The sequence below is a fragment of the Venturia canescens genome, chromosome 3 (genome assembly GCF_019457755.1).
Source record: "Venturia canescens isolate UGA chromosome 3, ASM1945775v1, whole genome shotgun sequence".
Taxonomy (NCBI): Eukaryota; Metazoa; Arthropoda; class Insecta; order Hymenoptera; family Ichneumonidae; genus Venturia; species Venturia canescens.
In genome coordinates this window covers 9,929,665-9,947,982 of record NC_057423.1, presented here as the reverse complement: position 1 = coordinate 9,947,982, position 18,318 = coordinate 9,929,665, and the positions used below count along the sequence as shown (strand labels likewise).

Genomic DNA, 18,318 nt, shown 5'->3' with positions numbered 1-18,318 from the left:
TTTCATTCGATAAACGAATATTCGAATTATGATAAAACAAATTTTCTGTCCGATGGTTGGGATGAATTCGAGAAAGCTGAATAAAAAATTGTTTACTTTCATGCTGATGGTGTTTTTTCATGATTTAATAAAATAAAATTCATGGTTATCCACAAGTGTATACATAAATTATATAATATATATAATTTGTCAACGTAATTGTGTAAATAGATTAAAACATTCATTATAAAAGTTAAATATTTCCATGAGATTTGTATCTACGTCAATTTTTACAATGTTAACTATCGCGTGTTGTTTTTTTCTAAATTCGTGATCACACGTGGTAGCAACGAATGCATAATCGATTTTTTTTTGTTTCGTTGTATTGTCAATTATTAATCATGTGATAAAATCGTGAGTTCATTTTTTTTGCACGATTCCACTTTACCCTTTCATGAAACGATCGTTTGATCGAAATAGGCGATCGAAAATATTAACTTTCATCTTCTATTGCAAATCTGTAGTTGACGATTCTTCTGTCTGTCAGCTACGCTCGTCGATCGGATATTTTTTTAACGAACGTCCAAAAGCTTCAGCTATCATTGATCTGGAAAATAGAAAACAATGATTTTGCTCGTTTGAATTAATTTCTCGTAACACTTCTCAAGAAATACGTTACCGTTAAGGATAAAACATTTTTTCTGTTCAGTACAAACTGGTCTTGTCATATTTTTCAAAAAATGGAAAAATTACAATTGGGATAGATTTTAGTTTTCTTTCCAAACATACTTTTGTGATTTTTTTGGATATTTTTGGATATTTTCAATGAAAGAAAATTCCCGAACGTGTTCTGTATTCGAAAACTTTCAAACTCAGTCCCATCGTGGGCCAACCGCATTTAATATTCAATTTTTATTCTTGAAATTTTTTAATATTCTCTACTTTCATAACAGGTGATTGAAGATAAAAACAGAAATACTCTGCTTTCTTATTACATTGAAGGGAATCTAGTGACAGAAACTCAGTAGCTGCGTTTTGTAATTCCAAACAAAAATGAATTTATCACATTTGAGAAGTTTTCAAACCTAAAATATTTAAACATCACAAAAAGTGACAAAAAAATTGAAAAAAATGATATCGAGCAAGAAATTATACGTTTCAATTCTATGATAGGATTGGGCTGTGAAATTTTTAAATAGTCAAGTTTTTGTGAGAAAAAAAAATCAAATCATCGTCAGAAACGTGATTGAGTTGACCTGAGAAAAGAATTTTATTCGATTTCTTCGAAAATTATATTGAAAAGCAAAAGATCAAGAAAATATATGACCAAAACCATCAATTAAAAAAATCAATATCCCAGAAACTATCAGTCGAAAAAAATTAAAAAATCACAGAAATGTCTCGGAATAAATACTAAAACATATCACAATTTTAGCGAAATTGCGGAAGCAACGTCAGTTGATAAGTGAATTTGGCATGGATTGCCCCTACTATTCTGCCTAAATCGCAATTTTATTACGATACTCGTTCACTTTCACACATGACGCACCTAAAAAATTTCTGGTGCAACAAATATCCCGTAACGTGACCAGCGTCGATGTAACGAATTTCAGCACCAGGCCAAATTTCTTCTAAACTCATGCAGCCTTCGCGTGGCACGTAAGCATCGTCCTTAGCGCATATAGCAATAATGAGGGAAGTATCGACAGGAACCTCGAAATTACGAAGGTGCGTGCATTCGTCCATGACTCCACGCATAAATTGAAAAGCCTCACGCTCTCGATATTTGCTGTCGAGCCTTAGAGGGTCTTTCGATGCAGGCAGCATACAAACTTCTAACAAAACAACAAAAGAATAACGTTAACTATAAATTCCAGACTTTTTAAAATATTTTTTGAGGAAATTAAACATTTGTTTATTATTATTTTATTCGAATGAAAACGGATTTATAACATGATTTATTTAAATTTTCTGTTAATTTTCAGTATGTTTTTAAAGCAGAAAAATGAATTGGGGCTCAAAAAAGAGAATTTCACCTTCCAGTTTATCAGGCTCGTTCGATTTAAATCTTTCGTATATAAGATTGAGAGGAAACATTTTAGCTGCGACTCTTTCCTCATCGACTCGAGCATTCATATTATTATTATTTTCAATCCCAACTTCATCAACTTTGCCGACTTCCATTGATTTATCAACTTCTGGATTATGTGACTGTTCCCTCGCTTCGTTCATCCTTTTCAAACTGGCAGGATAATGTTTGACAAAGTGTTGACCAGCTAAAAAAGCATCCTGTAATGGAAATTTTATAAAATTCACTATTCCTGAATAAAATAAATATTTGTGAAGAGATAAATAAAAAAAATGAAATGTTAATCAAGCGATGAAACAACTGCGAAGTGTGCGTGCAAATGATGCCTTTGTTCTTGCTTCTTTGCGTTTTAATGAATAGTTATAATAATCTTGCGCACCTTCTTTTTCGATATTAATTCGAATAAAGAAATCTTTCCAAAGATGTTTGTGCTTACGTCTTGATCAATGATTTTCACCATTTTAGCAAGATCATTCTGATAGACCTCGTTTGAAAAATATTGCGACTCCAATAATTGCCAATTAATGGAAGTGCTCATAACACCCTGAGTAAACACTGGGGAAGCCGTTGACCAGGATAAGCAAGGAACTAGAGCTATTGGCTTTGGCCAATTTGTTGCCGCTAATGAAGCCATCTGTGAAACAGTCAGTCATGCTTATTCCTCCAAATACCACGTAAAAACACATTTTTTTACAATAAATTTGGGAAAAACAGTATCACAAAACGCTGAAATAAAAAATCATTCGATTTCTCAAAAAACACTTGGGAATCTAAAATTTGAATTCTTGGGCATAAAAATGAAAATATAGAAAATCAGGGAAATTTCCATGCATTTGGAAAAAAAACACGAAAATCATCTCACTCGACGAAAGAAAACGTTGTCTGGGTTGTTGTTACAAAATTCTCTGATTTTCAAAGGCAACTGAGTTTTTTATAATTTATAACATTTGCAAGATTTCGAAATTTCGGTTCAAGGTATTTTAGGACTTGGAATATATTCATAGTGTTCAATTTTCTTGCCATTAAGACTCAAAAAATGAAAGAATTTAGAGAAAGATGCAAAAACGCACGTGACCACCCATAGACAATCCTGTAAGTCCAAGCGGACCGAATCCTCGTTGCTCGCACCAATTGAGCAATACAATCGATTCCATAATTAGACATCCTCCCATGATGAATATATCAGCGACATTGTGTAAATTCGAACGTCTATTGAGGACAATTTCTGTGTCTATATAAATGCAAGTCTGTGAAAAGCGAATGCTGTTGTCCCCCTTTTTACCTCTTTCATACCACGAAACACTCACATTTGATCTTTCGGCTTCCTCATCCCGTAGAACGGATTCTCCAGGAGCAATGACGCGATTCCAGCCTCCTTGAGCAATGGTTTTGCTATCAAGTTTCTTCGTCTCCAAAAATACTGGTATATACAGACCAATTGCACAAAATATGAAGTAGTCCATTGAACTACAAATGGTTTTTCTTTTTTATAAAATAAATGGACACTTACGTGGTCACCGGTGCCTGCCAGGTGCAGGCACACAGGTTTGATTTTTTGGGAACTCCAGTGTAGCGGTAAAATTAGCTGAAAGTAACAAGTTTTTGTTTCCTCTGGCATAATATTGGGCAAATTATGCTCGAAAGGACTCTCGAAACAACCTTCGACGATATGGCAGTCCGACCATTCTTCATCCTGGTAAATATGATGAATAATATTAAGCAACAAATCATTTTCTATTGAAGGAGACCCGCATTGCACCTTTGCTCAAAGTTTCAGGACAACTCAGACTCTATCTTATCTGTAATGAATACTTTAATACTAGGCATTGCAAAGCATTTTTACAATGCTTTTTTTAATGTTACCTTGGTAATATTTATAGGATAGTCACGTGGTATGAGATTATAGCATGCTTCTCTATTGGCGACAATTTTTCTAAATTCAAATATCCTGGAACAGATAAAAAATTTTAATCGTTATTGCCAAGTGAATATGTATAAAAGTAATTCATGAAATGAAAATCAACCGAATGGAATAAAATCTTAAAAAATTTTTCCTGAAAAAATTTAATTAATGGTATTAAAATTTTGCTGTTTATATGTCTATAAAAAATGAAAATTAGATCAACCGACGCTGATTGACAAGACAAAAAAACTTTTTGTTTCTGAAAGAAATATTGTTCCCATTGGAAGCTAGAATATTACGGTCGACCGAATCTATAAAGCCCATAATAACTATACTCCTATGAAGAGCCTCATTTGCATAAGTTACAATAACCTTGACAGATTATCACTTTGATACAGAATACTGCTAATAAGAAAAAAAAAAATGTAAATCTCATAAAATCATTATTGCATAGAAATATTCAGAATAATAATTTACTACTAATAATTGATTTAAAATAAAGTCTTGATCGGGAAAACAAGGATAACCACCTTTATACAATATCCTTGAACATTTGACAGTGCCGAAAAGTGAGGTTATGTTTTGATTCCGAAGAACTAGAAAATTAATAGTTTTCTTCACATATGGTAGTATTTTCAAATTAAAAAAAAAATAAGAGTAGTATTTCTACGGAATGTTTATTTATGCGAATTGAAATGCGCAAAGTGTAGAAAAATAGGTTGAAAGGAATTTGAGGTTACCGTCTTAAACTGTCAGGATTTCCCCATCCTTTGGTGAAAAACTTGGTGAGCAAAATACTCCGATAAACAGCATCTAAACGGCTAGGAGCCATGATTGAATATTTTTACGAAAATATACATAAAAATACAAACGTATTTAGTAAAATGATGCGGTTACTATGTACACTACAATTTTGAATTAATTCCCCACTAAATAGCATCAATGAAATCGCAGCTCGCAATAACATCTTCGTGATTTCGTGAAAAACTATGCACGCGATAAAAAATCACAGGGACAAAAGTCATTTCGAGAGATAAAAATATTTAAAAGAAAAAAATTATACACTCGATCGTTGATAATAACGTCAAACGAAAAGGCAATTTTTTTGTTCTTTTTTAAAGATATAAAACGTAACGACTATAACAACAATCGGGTGATGCGCGTGACGTACAACGCGCATCAATAAACCTGCCACGGAAACAGCTGTTGTTCGGTGACTCGTTCGATTCACAACAGACCGTGTTCACACTGATCTGATCGTCAGTGTTCCCGCGCACCCTGGCAGATTAGTGAATGCCTTGGGACTTTTATCTTTTTCTAGAAGACTCACTTCCATCATTCGAATTTACGGGCGCTGAGTTGTTTATTTAATCGTGCAGGACTGTCATTTCTGTACATGTGCAAAAGATTCAAACATCGGATCTTCCAATCACAAAGAAAAATTTCAGTTACTCGTATTTCGGGTTATAAATACAAGTCAATTTTGTACAGATTCGACGAGAATGTACCTTGAAAAACCAACAGCATTTGACAAACCAGCAACAACTCTGGTGGCGAGTTCGTGTACCACGTTTTTGTGGAACGAGAGGAACGCGGTTTGAACCGGAAGTGATTTTAAAATCATTTCTCACGAACCTGGGCTTGCCTGGGCGTTGATAAAATGCAAAACTCCGACCTAGTGGACATGAATTTCATAATGGAAAAAAATACACTATTATATAGAAAGAAATAAAATTCTAGGATTAGATGCATTAAACAAACGATATTGATTGTGAGAACCCATTGATCTTTATTATTCAAATTAATGCAATCAACTTTTAGTCATAAAAAATTACACGCTGATCAGTAATTTGAAATTTTTTATCTAGGAGCTTGCAATATATATTTCCGGACCCGGACTCTACAACAGGATTGAAATCAAGCTCAATCTATTCTTCAGCGTGAACTCTTCTCTGTATGCGAGCATGAAGTTCATTTCGACATAATCTTTCCTTTGTAACAAAAGATTGATGTACAAAATGCGTTTGATTAGTGAAAGTGGACCCATGACAAAGTTCTGATATATTTTTGCATATGGAAAATATATTGAAAAAGAAAATTCAAAAATAGCTCGATTTCTATTATAAAATGTCGACCTTTTCGGACAATTTCTTATATTTATATTCCTGGTAATAAACCAACTGATTCCAGGCTGGGAACCGCTATTTTTATCCTGAATATGTTCAACGTTTCGTTATAAAAAGATAAATGTGGAGAAAATACTGTTCTCCATGTTTTTTTTTCATTGTAAACCTCAAAATAAAGAGCATATTTTTTTAGTGCATTCAGATTGTTGCTTTCTTTGAAATTCGATTTGTCAAAACTGAAAAAGTTTACACTCATCTTCTATGTTCGAAACCTCTCAATAAATTTCAATTTTTGGGTGCAGAAGTACAAACTATTCTAGTATAACTGCTAAGAACTTTCATTAGTCAGTATAATTGGTATAAACAAAAGAAAAATTATGTGTTTTACTTCGAACAGAACAGATTTCTCTCAAAATAACTTTTTCAATGAAATTGAAGCTTCAATAACAGAAGTTCCAACTGCAAAATCTTTTCAATTTAATCTCTTCAAGGTAAACTCGCTGTACATAGCGCAAGATGGGTAAAGAAAACTTGGTCTGCAGTTGAAACTTTTTTTTATTGTTTTTGCTGCACGCGAAACTATGAACTAAGAAACTAAGATAACGCAAGTAATGACACCATAACGAAAATTTACAGGATCCGTTGATCTTAAATTTTCCTGGTGACAACTATTGTCGAACTGTATATTCCATGCTTTGAAAAACGAATGAAAAATAATAATTTAACATTATAAAAAAACATAAAAAAATTAATATAGAATAGAAAATGTAGTGTTTTTTGTAAATCTCAATATGTGAAGATCTAAGCAGACAACTTGTCAACTGAGACTATGAAAATTTATCCTATCAAAAATACTTTTCAGTAGCGATATTTAAATTGTTGTAGTTTTAAAAACAGTACAAAATCTTTTATCTTTAATCGGTGCAAGAGTATTTTTTTAAATTGTGAATTAGAACAGCCTTGGTCCAGTTCTTGTTGCATAAATTTCAAATCCATGTTCAGAATTCTTATTGGAATAAAGGAATTTCTCTGCATGTTAACATTGTGAATTCTGAAATAATTTAATTTTTCTACTCGGCACTGGGTTTCTTTGCATCTTCAAAAATCTTCTCAAAGAACATTATTTCACTTTCTCAATTTTCCATTTTCCATCTAATCCAAAGTTTTAGAAACTATTCACTACAAATCTTGCTGTAAGATATAAGGATTCAAGCCAACTTTTTGTAGATAGTTATGAACTGATTCTGATGAAAGAATTCGCCCGTCACTAGGTGACGATATGGTTTCAAGCTAGAGAAAGGATTCTTTCCTGCCCAAAAAATGTTGATGGTTTTACCAAAAATTTCATTGATTCTTTGTCGTTCGAGGTTGACTTTCCAGTCAGGGCCCGAAGTGACGGAAAAAGGACAGCCGAGTTTGCCTATCATCTTCAGATTTGAAGTCCAAATGTGATTTTCCGGACCAGGTAACTCAAAAGTTCCCAAATGAAATCCAACGACGTAATCCGGCTTCATGAAAGATTGACTTGTTGCAAAATCTGCATATGATTCTCTCACAAACTGGAAATTCAGTCGAATGTTGTTAACTTGACGATCGCTGATGGTTCTTGCGCTGTTACAATCTGTATTGGGATGCAGCCCAACAAATACAATGTTGAGCTCCTCGAGGTGATTCAAGTGGCGGATCATGTGTTGCCAATAGGAAATTTGATTTATATCATCACCCATTGAACCGACAATGTGAATGGTCATTTTCAGCGACTTTGGCAATGATAATTTTTCCATAGACCATAAAACCGTATAAGGCCTTGTTATGATTTCAGAAATTCTGCAAGCCCAAACTTTTTCGTCTGGTTGGATGAAAAACTCATTGTTGGAAGATGGCTTGTAGAGCTTAATAGCTTGAATCATATTAAGCGGAATACTTTTGTAATCACTTTCGGGAACACAATGTGCGAAGCTGCTCGTTATATCAGTTTCATATGCTAGTTTCAGTTTCTTGCACAGGACAGAATGTTTGTGGTCCTTTGGATGTTTGTTGCAGAAACTAGCGCTTGGACAAACATTACAATTGCTCAGTTTTTGAGGCTTCGTTTCGTGGCAAATTTCACAAGATCTTGGAAAGTGTAACATCAGCATCTCATGAAACAAGAGCTTACGACGCAATTTAAATTCCACGAAACCTATTAATTTCGCCCTCTCGCTTTTCCAAACCTCTTCATTTTCCAAATTCAAATCTGTTCTGTAAAGCGTACCTTTCTCCTTCAAATGATTACTCAGAACTTGACAGAATTCCTTGTGGTGCGCCCAATGATATCTCTGATGTTCTGGACTGCAATAAGATATCATTTTACACGCCGAGCATCTTTTCAAGTTCACTTTTTCACCGTACACTCGACACACATAACACGCGTTCGCATAAAAAAATACGTCCATTGAAGTTATTGTTCCCAGCACGATCATTTTTCTTGTTAGTTCTTAGAAAAACGAAGATCAAACGGTTTCGATGTTTACTTGCTTTTGCACCTTTTTCCTCTGTTACGTTGACTCTTTCTTCAAAAACTTTACAATATTGGATGACAATATTTACTTCGAGAACGTCAGCTTCAATTCAACACGTCTTTCGTAATTCGACGATTGATCTGGAATGTGCGCGCAATATCGGCGACGATGGCTATGTCCTTTGTTCTTTTTCATCTTTCGAGCGTACGGAAACGTTATTGATGCGCGCGCAATAAAAACGTTATTAACGACATTTTATGTTTGAAAATGCAGCAAAAACTCGAGATTGATTGCATATTGTTTCGAATTGAAAAAAGACGTGCTTCATGAATGAGTTTTGATATTAAATAATGAAATGCAACACAACGGTATTGTAGTAATTTGTTTGCAATAACCACAAAAATGGGAAACATTCTCAAAAACAAGTTTTTTATGAGATCTCAAGAGGAATTTTTGAAAAGACAAAAAAAAAAAATAATAAATAACTTTTGTTTATTAAATTTAACAATAGATTAATATATATAAAAGTACATAGCAAATATACTTATAAAATAACCAAATAACTTGGACTTTTCCATGTTTAAAAAATTTCAAAATTTAGCAGTGCGAATCGTATAACATCGTAAGATTTGAGTTTTTTCCATTCAGGGTTAAAAATAAAAAAAAAATCAATTTCGATACCATCGATATCTCTTAACGTGGAAATCACCTGAATATTTTTTCGTGTATCAATTCTGACATCTTCGGAAGTGGAGTCATTTTATTTCCAAATTCATTCGAAGAGTTTTAAAAAAAGGTCTTCATGAAGAAAAATTAAAAAAAAGTAAAATTATTGCATTTCATCACTGTAAATTCTTAAGACATTTACATTTATGTATAACTGCTTATCAATTTCAGAACCCATTGAAAATAAGAATGAAAATTTGGAATAAAAGTCCATTAATGTCAATTAACAAAGTAAACACCCGAGCAATGGAATATGAGAAAAAGAATTCTATGACAGTTTTTTATAGATTGTTAAATACTCATTCGAATAACCAAAGTTGTAGGGTCCCTTCCGAGTTGGTCGAGGGACAGGAATTTTTGCAGCAAAAGGATTTTTTCCAGACCAAGTACAATCGATTTTTTTTTTCAGAATTAATTGAATGGCGGCTTGATCGGACATTGTGGTAGTTGCAGATAATGCAGTTACAATAAAAGAACAACCCAGTTTGACTAAAACTCTGAAACTGGAAGTCCAAGTGTCGTCTTCCCGAAAATCGTAAAGCTCCAAATTGAATCCAATGACGTAATCAGGTTTCGAGAAACCTTTTCGAGCAGCAAAGTCCACATACAAGTCACCGACAGTTAAAACACTGAGCCAGCGATTTTGAATGTTGCAATGGTTGCAGCAAGATACTTTTTTCGAAGCAATCTCAAGTTCAGGGCCAACAAAAACGATGTTAAGCTCTTGCAGATCTTCAATAAGGTGAAGTAGATGTCGCCAGTAATAAGCACTGTCCATTTCAACTATATTTGACCCAATTACATGGATCGTCATTTTTTTCAACTTTGGACCTTGTAATTTTTTCAATGCAAACAAAAATGTGTAAGCTCTTGATGCCCTGTTGGAAAGGGCAGCTGCCCATATTCTTCTTGGCATTGAATCCTTGTAATCATCTTGGTAAGATTGTTCATAAAGACGAACTGCTTGAGCCATAGTTTTTGGAAAACTCCTGTCCAAATTTCTCGTTTGGAAAGTATTTCCTATGTAGACTCTAACATGAAGCGCTCCATGAAAGAGTGCAAATTTTTTGCAATCAGCCGAGAGTTTATGGTTTTTGGATGCCTGTTGCAGAAACTGGCATATGGACAATCATTACAGTCTTGCAATTTTGAAGGATTTGTTTCGTAACAAATCTGGCAACATCTTGGATTATGTAAAATTTCCCCCTCGACCATAGTAAGTTCACGACCTAATTTGAGCCGTACTGAGTCCATCAACTTTTCTTTTGCTTTGTACCACAAGTACCCTGCATTTCTATCTACGCTTTGACATGGCCCGTATAGAGTACCAGTATTTTGTAAAATATAGCTCAAAGCGCGACACAATCTCTTATGCCATGGCCAATCATTTTTTCTATGTTCCAGACTGCAATAAGCAATCGTTTGGCAATTTGGACATCTTATCAATTCGATATTTTTACCGTAAGCTCGACAATCACGGCACGCATTTGGATAAAATGGTATGGTATGCGATGTAGCTCCGATCTCTTCCATTATATTTTTCAGATTCTGCAAAAATGAAAGACTATTGAAATTTAGTCGAGTACAGAATCGATTTATGGTTATATTGACACTTCACTTTGATTTTCCTATTTTTTAATTGAAGACTTCAAAAAGTAAATTCAACGGAAGAAAACTTTACGTACCTGATACTGTTGGCTGTTTAACGCGTTGCTTGCAGCCTTCCTTTAGTTCTTTGTTTGGGTTTCTTTAGTTTCTTTGTTGATTGACCGTTTACGCACGTAGATGATTGTTCCGCGTGCACATAAAAGGAACCTCGTGAAATCATTCACAACTAAAGTGTCAATTTTACAGAAAAATGACGATTATTGTTTTTTTTGTTTATTATTATACATGAACAGGGTTAGCAGACTCGAAACGACCGTGCTCTACTCGTGCTACTAGCAGCTACTACCGAGAACTATATTTGACTATATCATGAATTTTCGTTTTCGTTCCATCTCTTTGTTCTGGAGGTCGCCTACTACGCGAGCGAGGAGCTATTTCTCTCTCTCTCTATTTCTCGACCCGTTTGTTGCGCGTTTCGGTAACTTTTTTTAATGCTGATTTTTTCATTTTCTTCAGGAAATGCGTAAGCTATAACGGCACAAAAACTAACAAGGGGTCAAACAACTTCAGGCACAAATCTTGCAAAGTCACATCTGAGCGGTGAAACGAAAATTCGCGTTTATTATAGACACTATGAATCAAATGACTAAACTCGAATGGATTTATGGATTACAAAAGAAATACAACATTTTTGTCATTACTTTGAATGGGTCGGATAAAATTGAAAAAATAATTTTAATTTGTTTCTTCAATTTTACTTATGATACATTTGTGACGTACTTGAACTGAAAATTTGGTTAGAACAAAAAAAATTCTCCCTGCATCGTTTTTTCGTGGTCTTCGATTTTTCATTGAATCTCAATGTACAAACATTGATTTTAAACCAACGTTTCGTAAATTGTCAAATACTGATTCTGATAAAAAATTTCTTCATCTATAAAATTCCAGAAAGGTTTCCAGCCAGAAAATGGATTTCTTCCGGTCCAAAAGATTTTTACTTTTTTTCCAAAAATCACATTCATCCTTTCTTGATCGAGTTTTGACTCTGATGCAGAAAATGAAGTGAGGAAAAAAGGGCAATCCAGCTGCGCTAATACTTTGAGACTTGGGGCCCAAGTGTCATTTTCAGGAGGACACGCATGAATACCCAAATTGAATCCAATAACGTAATCAGGTTTTGCGAATGATTGGCTTGTTGTGAAGTTTGCATAGAAATCTCCTACATATTGGATATTCAGTCGACGATGATTGATGACACAATCTCTGCAGCACTTTATTTTTTCTGAATTGTTCTCAAGTTCCGGGCCAATAAAAACAATGTCAAGTTTCTGGAGACGTTTGATGTGATGGATCACACGCTGCCAGTAATAAGCAGTAAATATTTCAATGTAATTAGAGCCGACAACATGAATTGTCATTTCTTCCATCTTTGGACGTAACAATTTTTTCAATGACCACAAAAAAGTATAAACTCTTGATATTTGATCTGCGACAATAAGGCTCCAGATTTTTTCTGGCCTGAAGATTTTCTCAAATGTGTAAGACGGTTTGTAAAGGCATATTGCTTGATCCATAGTTTTTGGAATTTTCTTGCCATATTTTTCCGAAACAAAATCGTTTCCAAAACCGATATACACGTGGTTTGATTCGAAACAGAGTTTCAACGTCTCGCAATCTGCTCGATGTTTGCTATCAATCTTTGGATGTTTTTTACAAAAACTGACATATGGACAGTTCAGACAATCGTTCAATTTTTCCGGATCAGTTTCGTGACACGTTACACAACATCTGGGTGAGTGCAACATTTCCATCTCATGGTGCATAAGCTCCCGGCTCAATTTACGTTGCACCAAAATTATCAATTTCATTCTCGATTCGAACCAAACATTTTTATCTTTCATATTCGTGTATCTTTCGTAAAGCGTACCATTATTTTTCATAATATCGTTGATAACTTGACACAATTCTTCATGTTGTGGCCAATGAATCTTCCGATGTTGTTCACAGCAATAAGCTATCATTTTGCAGCCCGGACATCGGTTTAATTCGACTTCTTTACCGTAAAGTTGACACACATAACACGCGTTCGGATAAAAAAATGTCTCCATTATTGTATGTTTCACTCGATCCATTTTTATTTTTTAATTAAAAAAATCAAACGCTAAAAATGCTATTTTTAACTGCATTCACTTGCGTTCGCAATTATTATTTTCTTTGCTTTTTGGTCATACGATTACAACGTACTTCTCACAATAATAAATCACATGTGTGTTTAAAACGTGCACGTTCCAGTATCCTTTTATTGTCTTTGTTTACTATTCGTTCGATTAACGTGTAGCACCACCACCTCCATTCTATTTATTATTGTTCTTCTCCCATTTCTTGACGAGGCTCCAAGCGAAGTATCCCTTTTGACCTCTGGGTTCCCGTAACGGACATATGGGAGTTACTTGTTGTTCCGATATCCGATTGGTGGAGCACCGACGGTTTTTGGTTCGCCCTCTGGTATCACGATCGTTCAATCACGTTTATGTACCGCATTTGAATTTAAAACCCGGAAAAAACTACTTAACGTTCTGGTTTTTCGAATGAATAAATTCAAAATTCCTTTCTTTTCTGACATTATTTTTCAAACATTCGTTTAAAGAGCCAACGCGCCCCGTTTGTTCTGGACTATTTTATTATTTTCTAAAACTAATTCACATCGTGCTCACGAAATATTAGAAAAAAATTATTTCAGTTATAACATTGAAATTAGAATTTATTTAAATGCGGAAAAAACAGTACGAATCACAAGGCATGCGATCAGGAAAGTGCAATAGGAATCTGTGTAATTTGCGAATTAGGTAAGATTTCAATTCAGAGGAGAAATATTACAGAAGCGATACAATATTGTTTATTACATAATATTATTGAAACGCCGTATAACAATAAAGATTTTTTCATGTTCCTCATTTTTTGCTGTTCGTCGAAAAAATTTTTTCAATCACAGTTTCGAATACGAATTTACATGGTAAATTCAAAATATAAGAAATAACTTAAAACACATACAAAATCTCAATGAATTCTCTTGAAACCCCCAGATTTCTTTTGTCCATTTGCCAGTTGAATGAAAAATCAATTTTTGCGTTTGTTTTTTCTTTTTCAAAGAATCAATGAATTTTTGGGCTCTCATTCATCTCGGGAACGAGCTCCGATATCTCGTAAACACAAAGCTTTTCAAAATGCTGAATAAAAAAATAAGCATAATGTTAAAAAAATCATAATTAAAAGATATGATTGTGAAATGAACACGTATATAATCATTTTTCAAAAGATTTGTTTTTTAAAATAGTTATGCTAACAGATTCTATTCTATGGCGTTAGTTCAGCAGATTTATATCCAGAATGTAATATAGAGTACTTGAAATACAATATTGAAAAACGTATCATTTAAGGGAGTTTTGCATAGTTTTCTGATAAGAATTTCCTTTTTTCTTCTTGTCGGTAGATTCGTGGAAAATATTCATCGCAAGAGCGAGTAATCAATTCAAATTTTTATATATAGTCAAATACTGATTTTGATAAAAGAAACCATTGGTTTCACACACCTTGTAAGGTTGTCTGCTGGCAAATGGATTTATGCCTGTCCAAAAGGGTTTGACTCTTTTGCCAAGAAATGAATTGATATTTTTTTCATTCGTTTCTGTTACTTGTGGAACGAGTGTAGTCAGAAAAAATGGACAGCCAAGTTTACGGATTAGTCTAATAGTCTGAGCCAGTTCATCATCGTCTTCGAGAACCAAATTGAATCCAATGATAAAATTGGGTTTGGAAAAAGCTGGCAATTCTGCAAAGCGCACATATGTGTCTCCTGTGTTTTCAAAAATGATGCTGCAGTTATTTTTCTTACATATATTACAAAGTTTCATTTTAACGCATTGTGATGAGAGATGCGGTGAAAAGTAAGAAACTTTGATCTTCTTGAGTGGTAAATTGTGATGGAGTAAGGTTTGCCAAAAACCAGCCTTCTTCATGTCATTTTGCTCCCTTTCAATCACGTGAATTATCATCTCTGGCTGCATTGGACGAGATATTTTTTGCAACGCAAACAAAAACGTATATGGATCTGATATTCCATTAGAAATTACAGCTGAAAGAATTTCTGTACATGTAAAATACTTGGCCACTAAGGAATCTGATACCAGGAATCCAGTAGCTTCATCGATGTTGGTTGGAACACTGGTATGGTGGGACAGCCATTAAGATACATGGTCCGTTCTTGGTATTGGAATGAGGAATCATAGTGATCACTTCAAAGTAGAGTTTACCTTCTCGACACTGAGTAGAATGTTTGCCGTCCTTGGGATGATTGACGCAAAAACTAGCAAACGGACAGTCATTGCAATCTTTCAATTTCAAGGGATCTGTTTCGTAATAAATTTCACAATGACTTATGAACAACACCATTTGTTCCTCAAAATTCGTAAGCTGACGACGCATTAGAGATTGCGTTAATTCGCACAAGAATATTCTCGCTCTGTTCCAAGCCAGATTCGTACCATCCTTTTCAAGTCTTTACGTTGAAATAGTGCAAATATCGAATTCGCTTTTTCTTGTACCTTGCTGAAAATTTGGCAAAATTTCTTGAGCCGAGGCCAGTGTTTTTTCTGGTGGTCCCGACTGCAATAACTTATCGATAGACATTGTACACATCTTTTCAATTTAACGTCTTTACCCCAAGCACGGCAAATTTGACACGCATTTGGAAAATAATAGATGCCGTCAGAATCTTTTTTCCTTCCCATCTTACAATCCAAATTTAATGGTACGTTTTCTTCTAACTAGTTCACTGAGATTTTACAGGTACGTTTTTGTTTTGTCGCTGATTTTCAATTTGAAACGTGCTAATTAACAATGTCCCTGACGCGAACGTTTATTGTTCGACAACGTGTGTGTTAGTCACGACTCCCAACTTTTAACTGTTCTTTGTTCACTTATTCCTCTGCTGTCTGTTCTTGAATATATCTTTCGACTTCTTTCTTTCTTTGTGGTTGTTTTCGGTTTAAGTTTATCTTTCGACCTAAAAATATGCTACGCCGTTTCGCCGTTTCTTTGTTTCCTTCGGCTACTAGCAGTTTGGACCGGGCGTGTTTATTGTCAATGCACGCGCACAAGGTGTAACATTGTAGCGCCATGTCGAGGCCGAAACTGCCATATCTGTGTATGGTAGATTTGGAATTAAAACAAAACTTATTCCTCGGATGATAATATTATGTATTTAATATCGAGATCAAATGATTAGGAAGCGGTTATAATGGAGTTCTCAGGAGTAATATAAGTTCTTTTTCGAATGAATAATGTCAAAAGAATGATATGCAGAATTCAAGTTACCACTGTTTTCAATTGTATGCCAAATTGGTTATACCCCAACAATTTATCCAAATATTAATTATTTAGTCGAAAATTGGCAGCACGTGCAGTAAAATTGTTGAGCATAGAGCCTCTAAAAGAAAAAAATGACTAAGGATAAGGAAGGGATTACCTGGATCGAATTGACCGAGCAGCTTTTTACATTATGATTTATATCACAGATTTTTGGAAACAAAAAATAGTTTGGGCGCAACATGAACTTTTATTTCCTTTAATCATTCGTCGTCGAATTTACGTGGTGTACAAAAAATATTGAAGTTCAAAATGACAAAAATGATACATTTTACAAACATATTGAATTTCCATTAAAAAGTAGCAAGAATTTTTTGAAATCAGTAGATTTACGTATGGATTTAACATATTTTATTCTGAGAATCAAATTACGCAACTTAAAAATCTTTCTGTATGGATAAAATCTCAAGCCAATGTGTCATAAATAACCAAATACTGATTGTGGTAAAAAAATCCATCCATTTCAAATTCTTTGTGAGGTTCCAAGCTGGAAAATGGATTTTTGCCAATCCAAATAGGTTCAACCATTTTCCCAAGAAAAGAACTGATTCTTATAACGTTGGACGCCGTTTCTTTAGCAATATATGTTGTCACAATAAATGGACAATTCAGTCTGGCCAGTACTTTGATCGAAGACATCAAGGGATCGTCATCCAGCAAAGCCACATTGAATCCAATGACATAATCAGGTCTTGTGAAAGATGCGTCCTCCACAAAGTCTGAATACAATGCTCGTACAGATTGAATATTAATTTTGCAACCTTTTTTGAGGCATTCAACACAGAGATCAACTTGTTTCAGATTAGCTGAGAGTTCTGGACCGACAGCAACAATTTTGAACTCCGTAAAGGGTAAATCATGATGGAAGAAGATGTGCCAGAAATCCAGGAAGTCCAAGTCTTTGGCATTCCGAGCGATCACATGAATTGTCGTCTTTGGCAACTTCGGATAAGATAATTGTTCCAAAGAGTACAAAAAGGTGTATGGCCTTGTTAATATACTTGAAGTCATGGCAAAGATAGCTTTTATTGATTTGTTTCCAGGTTCATTCAACACAAAGAGCTCAACTGCTTCCTCCATGTTTTTTGGTGGACTTGTACCATAATGTGATTTCATCAGATGTGGTAAAGTAGTAAAATCGACCGACATAATTTTGGTTTCGAAATGTAGTTTCGATGTTTCGCACTCAGCATGATGGCTGCTATCTCTTGGATGATTGATACAAAAGCTGGCATCCGGACAGTCAGGACAATCACTTAACTTTCGAGGATCACTTTCGTAACAAATTTTGCAAGCTCTCGGAAACACCACCAGTTCTAATTCGAAATACGAAAGAGGTCGACCCAAATCGAATTCGATCATCTGAGTCATATAAATTCGTACTTTTTTCCAATCCATGCTGTTCACAAATGTGTAATTTTTAGTTATCGGTTCGAAGAATTTCACTGCTTTGCTGAGAGCTCGACAAAATTCCTTGTGTTTTGGCCAGTGCTCTATTTGATGTTCTTTACTGCAGTAACGCAGCGTTTTGCAATTTCCACATATTTTCAATTTGACGTCTTTACCATACGCTCGACAGATTTGACACGCGTTCGCGAAAAAACTATGGTCCTTTATTGCTGGATCAACTTGACTTTCCATTTTTCTTTTATTTCAATAAGATAATAAGTTTACACGTGTTGACGATTATTTTCGATAATTTAGGTATTCTTTTATTGAAACTCAACTCAAAATAAGTATTCTTATATTGTCGTATTACACAAACTACACACTCAACCTTCAAGAGGGTACCGTCAAGTGTTTCGTATGTATGTGGATTTTTTCTTTGTTTACTTTTACTAGTAGTTTGGGCGCGCAAAGTTGCCGATGCGCGCGCAAGTGTCGCTTTACAAAGCCGCGTTCGACGAATTACGCAGCATTCAGCTACTAGGGTGGGGACGAGAAGGCACCAATGATATTGAG

General features: G+C 34.6%; 6 protein-coding genes across 9 annotated transcripts; all 6 read right to left on the bottom strand.

Moving 5' to 3' along the window:
* Positions 1–104: 104 nt before the first annotated feature.
* LOC122408421 (protein ABHD18) lies at positions 105–5,187 on the bottom strand. 4 transcript variants are annotated; one of them, XM_043415198.1, is made up of 9 exons: positions 4,712–5,184; positions 3,932–4,016; positions 3,579–3,761; positions 3,376–3,443; positions 3,139–3,277; positions 2,505–2,702; positions 2,016–2,268; positions 1,529–1,814; positions 105–586 (listed from the first exon to the last, which is right to left on the bottom strand). In XM_043415198.1, the coding sequence occupies exons 1-9, from the start codon at positions 4,801–4,803 to the stop codon at positions 523–525; spliced, it is 1,368 nt and encodes a 455-aa protein (XP_043271133.1). In that variant the 5' UTR covers positions 4,804–5,184; the 3' UTR covers positions 105–522. The 4 variants fall into 4 exon arrangements, with proteins under 4 accessions (XP_043271133.1, XP_043271131.1, XP_043271135.1 ...); XM_043415196.1 differs by having other exon boundaries at positions 3,376–3,488; positions 4,712–5,181; XM_043415200.1 differs by lacking the exon at positions 4,712–5,184 and adding an exon at positions 4,502–4,519 and having other exon boundaries at positions 3,376–3,488.
* Positions 5,188–5,419: 232 nt separating this feature from the next.
* LOC122407977 (uncharacterized) lies at positions 5,420–8,726 on the bottom strand. The gene is made up of 2 exons (XM_043414465.1): positions 7,434–8,726; positions 5,420–5,646 (listed from the first exon to the last, which is right to left on the bottom strand). Exons 1-2 carry the CDS (start codon positions 8,557–8,559, stop codon positions 5,420–5,422), a joined length of 1,353 nt encoding a protein of 450 aa, XP_043270400.1. The 5' UTR covers positions 8,560–8,726.
* A 452-nt stretch (positions 8,727–9,178) lies between these two features.
* Positions 9,179–10,865, bottom strand: LOC122408424 (uncharacterized). The gene has a single exon (XM_043415203.1). The coding sequence runs from the start codon at positions 10,295–10,297 to the stop codon at positions 9,593–9,595; it is 705 nt and encodes a 234-aa protein (XP_043271138.1). The 5' UTR covers positions 10,298–10,865; the 3' UTR covers positions 9,179–9,592.
* Positions 10,866–11,127: 262 nt separating this feature from the next.
* LOC122408422 (uncharacterized) lies at positions 11,128–13,710 on the bottom strand. The gene is made up of 2 exons (XM_043415201.1): positions 11,713–13,710; positions 11,128–11,158 (listed from the first exon to the last, which is right to left on the bottom strand). Exon 1 carries the CDS (start codon positions 13,062–13,064, stop codon positions 11,811–11,813), a length of 1,254 nt encoding a protein of 417 aa, XP_043271136.1. The 5' UTR covers positions 13,065–13,710; the 3' UTR covers positions 11,128–11,158; positions 11,713–11,810.
* A 95-nt stretch (positions 13,711–13,805) lies between these two features.
* Positions 13,806–16,090, bottom strand: LOC122408423 (uncharacterized). The gene is made up of 3 exons (XM_043415202.1): positions 15,243–16,090; positions 14,523–15,064; positions 13,806–14,159 (listed from the first exon to the last, which is right to left on the bottom strand). Exons 1-3 carry the CDS (start codon positions 15,412–15,414, stop codon positions 14,085–14,087), a joined length of 789 nt encoding a protein of 262 aa, XP_043271137.1. The 5' UTR covers positions 15,415–16,090; the 3' UTR covers positions 13,806–14,084.
* Positions 16,091–16,554: 464 nt separating this feature from the next.
* Positions 16,555–18,309, bottom strand: LOC122407888 (uncharacterized). The gene has a single exon (XM_043414359.1). It carries the CDS (start codon positions 17,995–17,997, stop codon positions 16,762–16,764), a length of 1,236 nt encoding a protein of 411 aa, XP_043270294.1. The 5' UTR covers positions 17,998–18,309; the 3' UTR covers positions 16,555–16,761.
* Between the last annotated feature and the right edge of the window lie 9 nt (positions 18,310–18,318).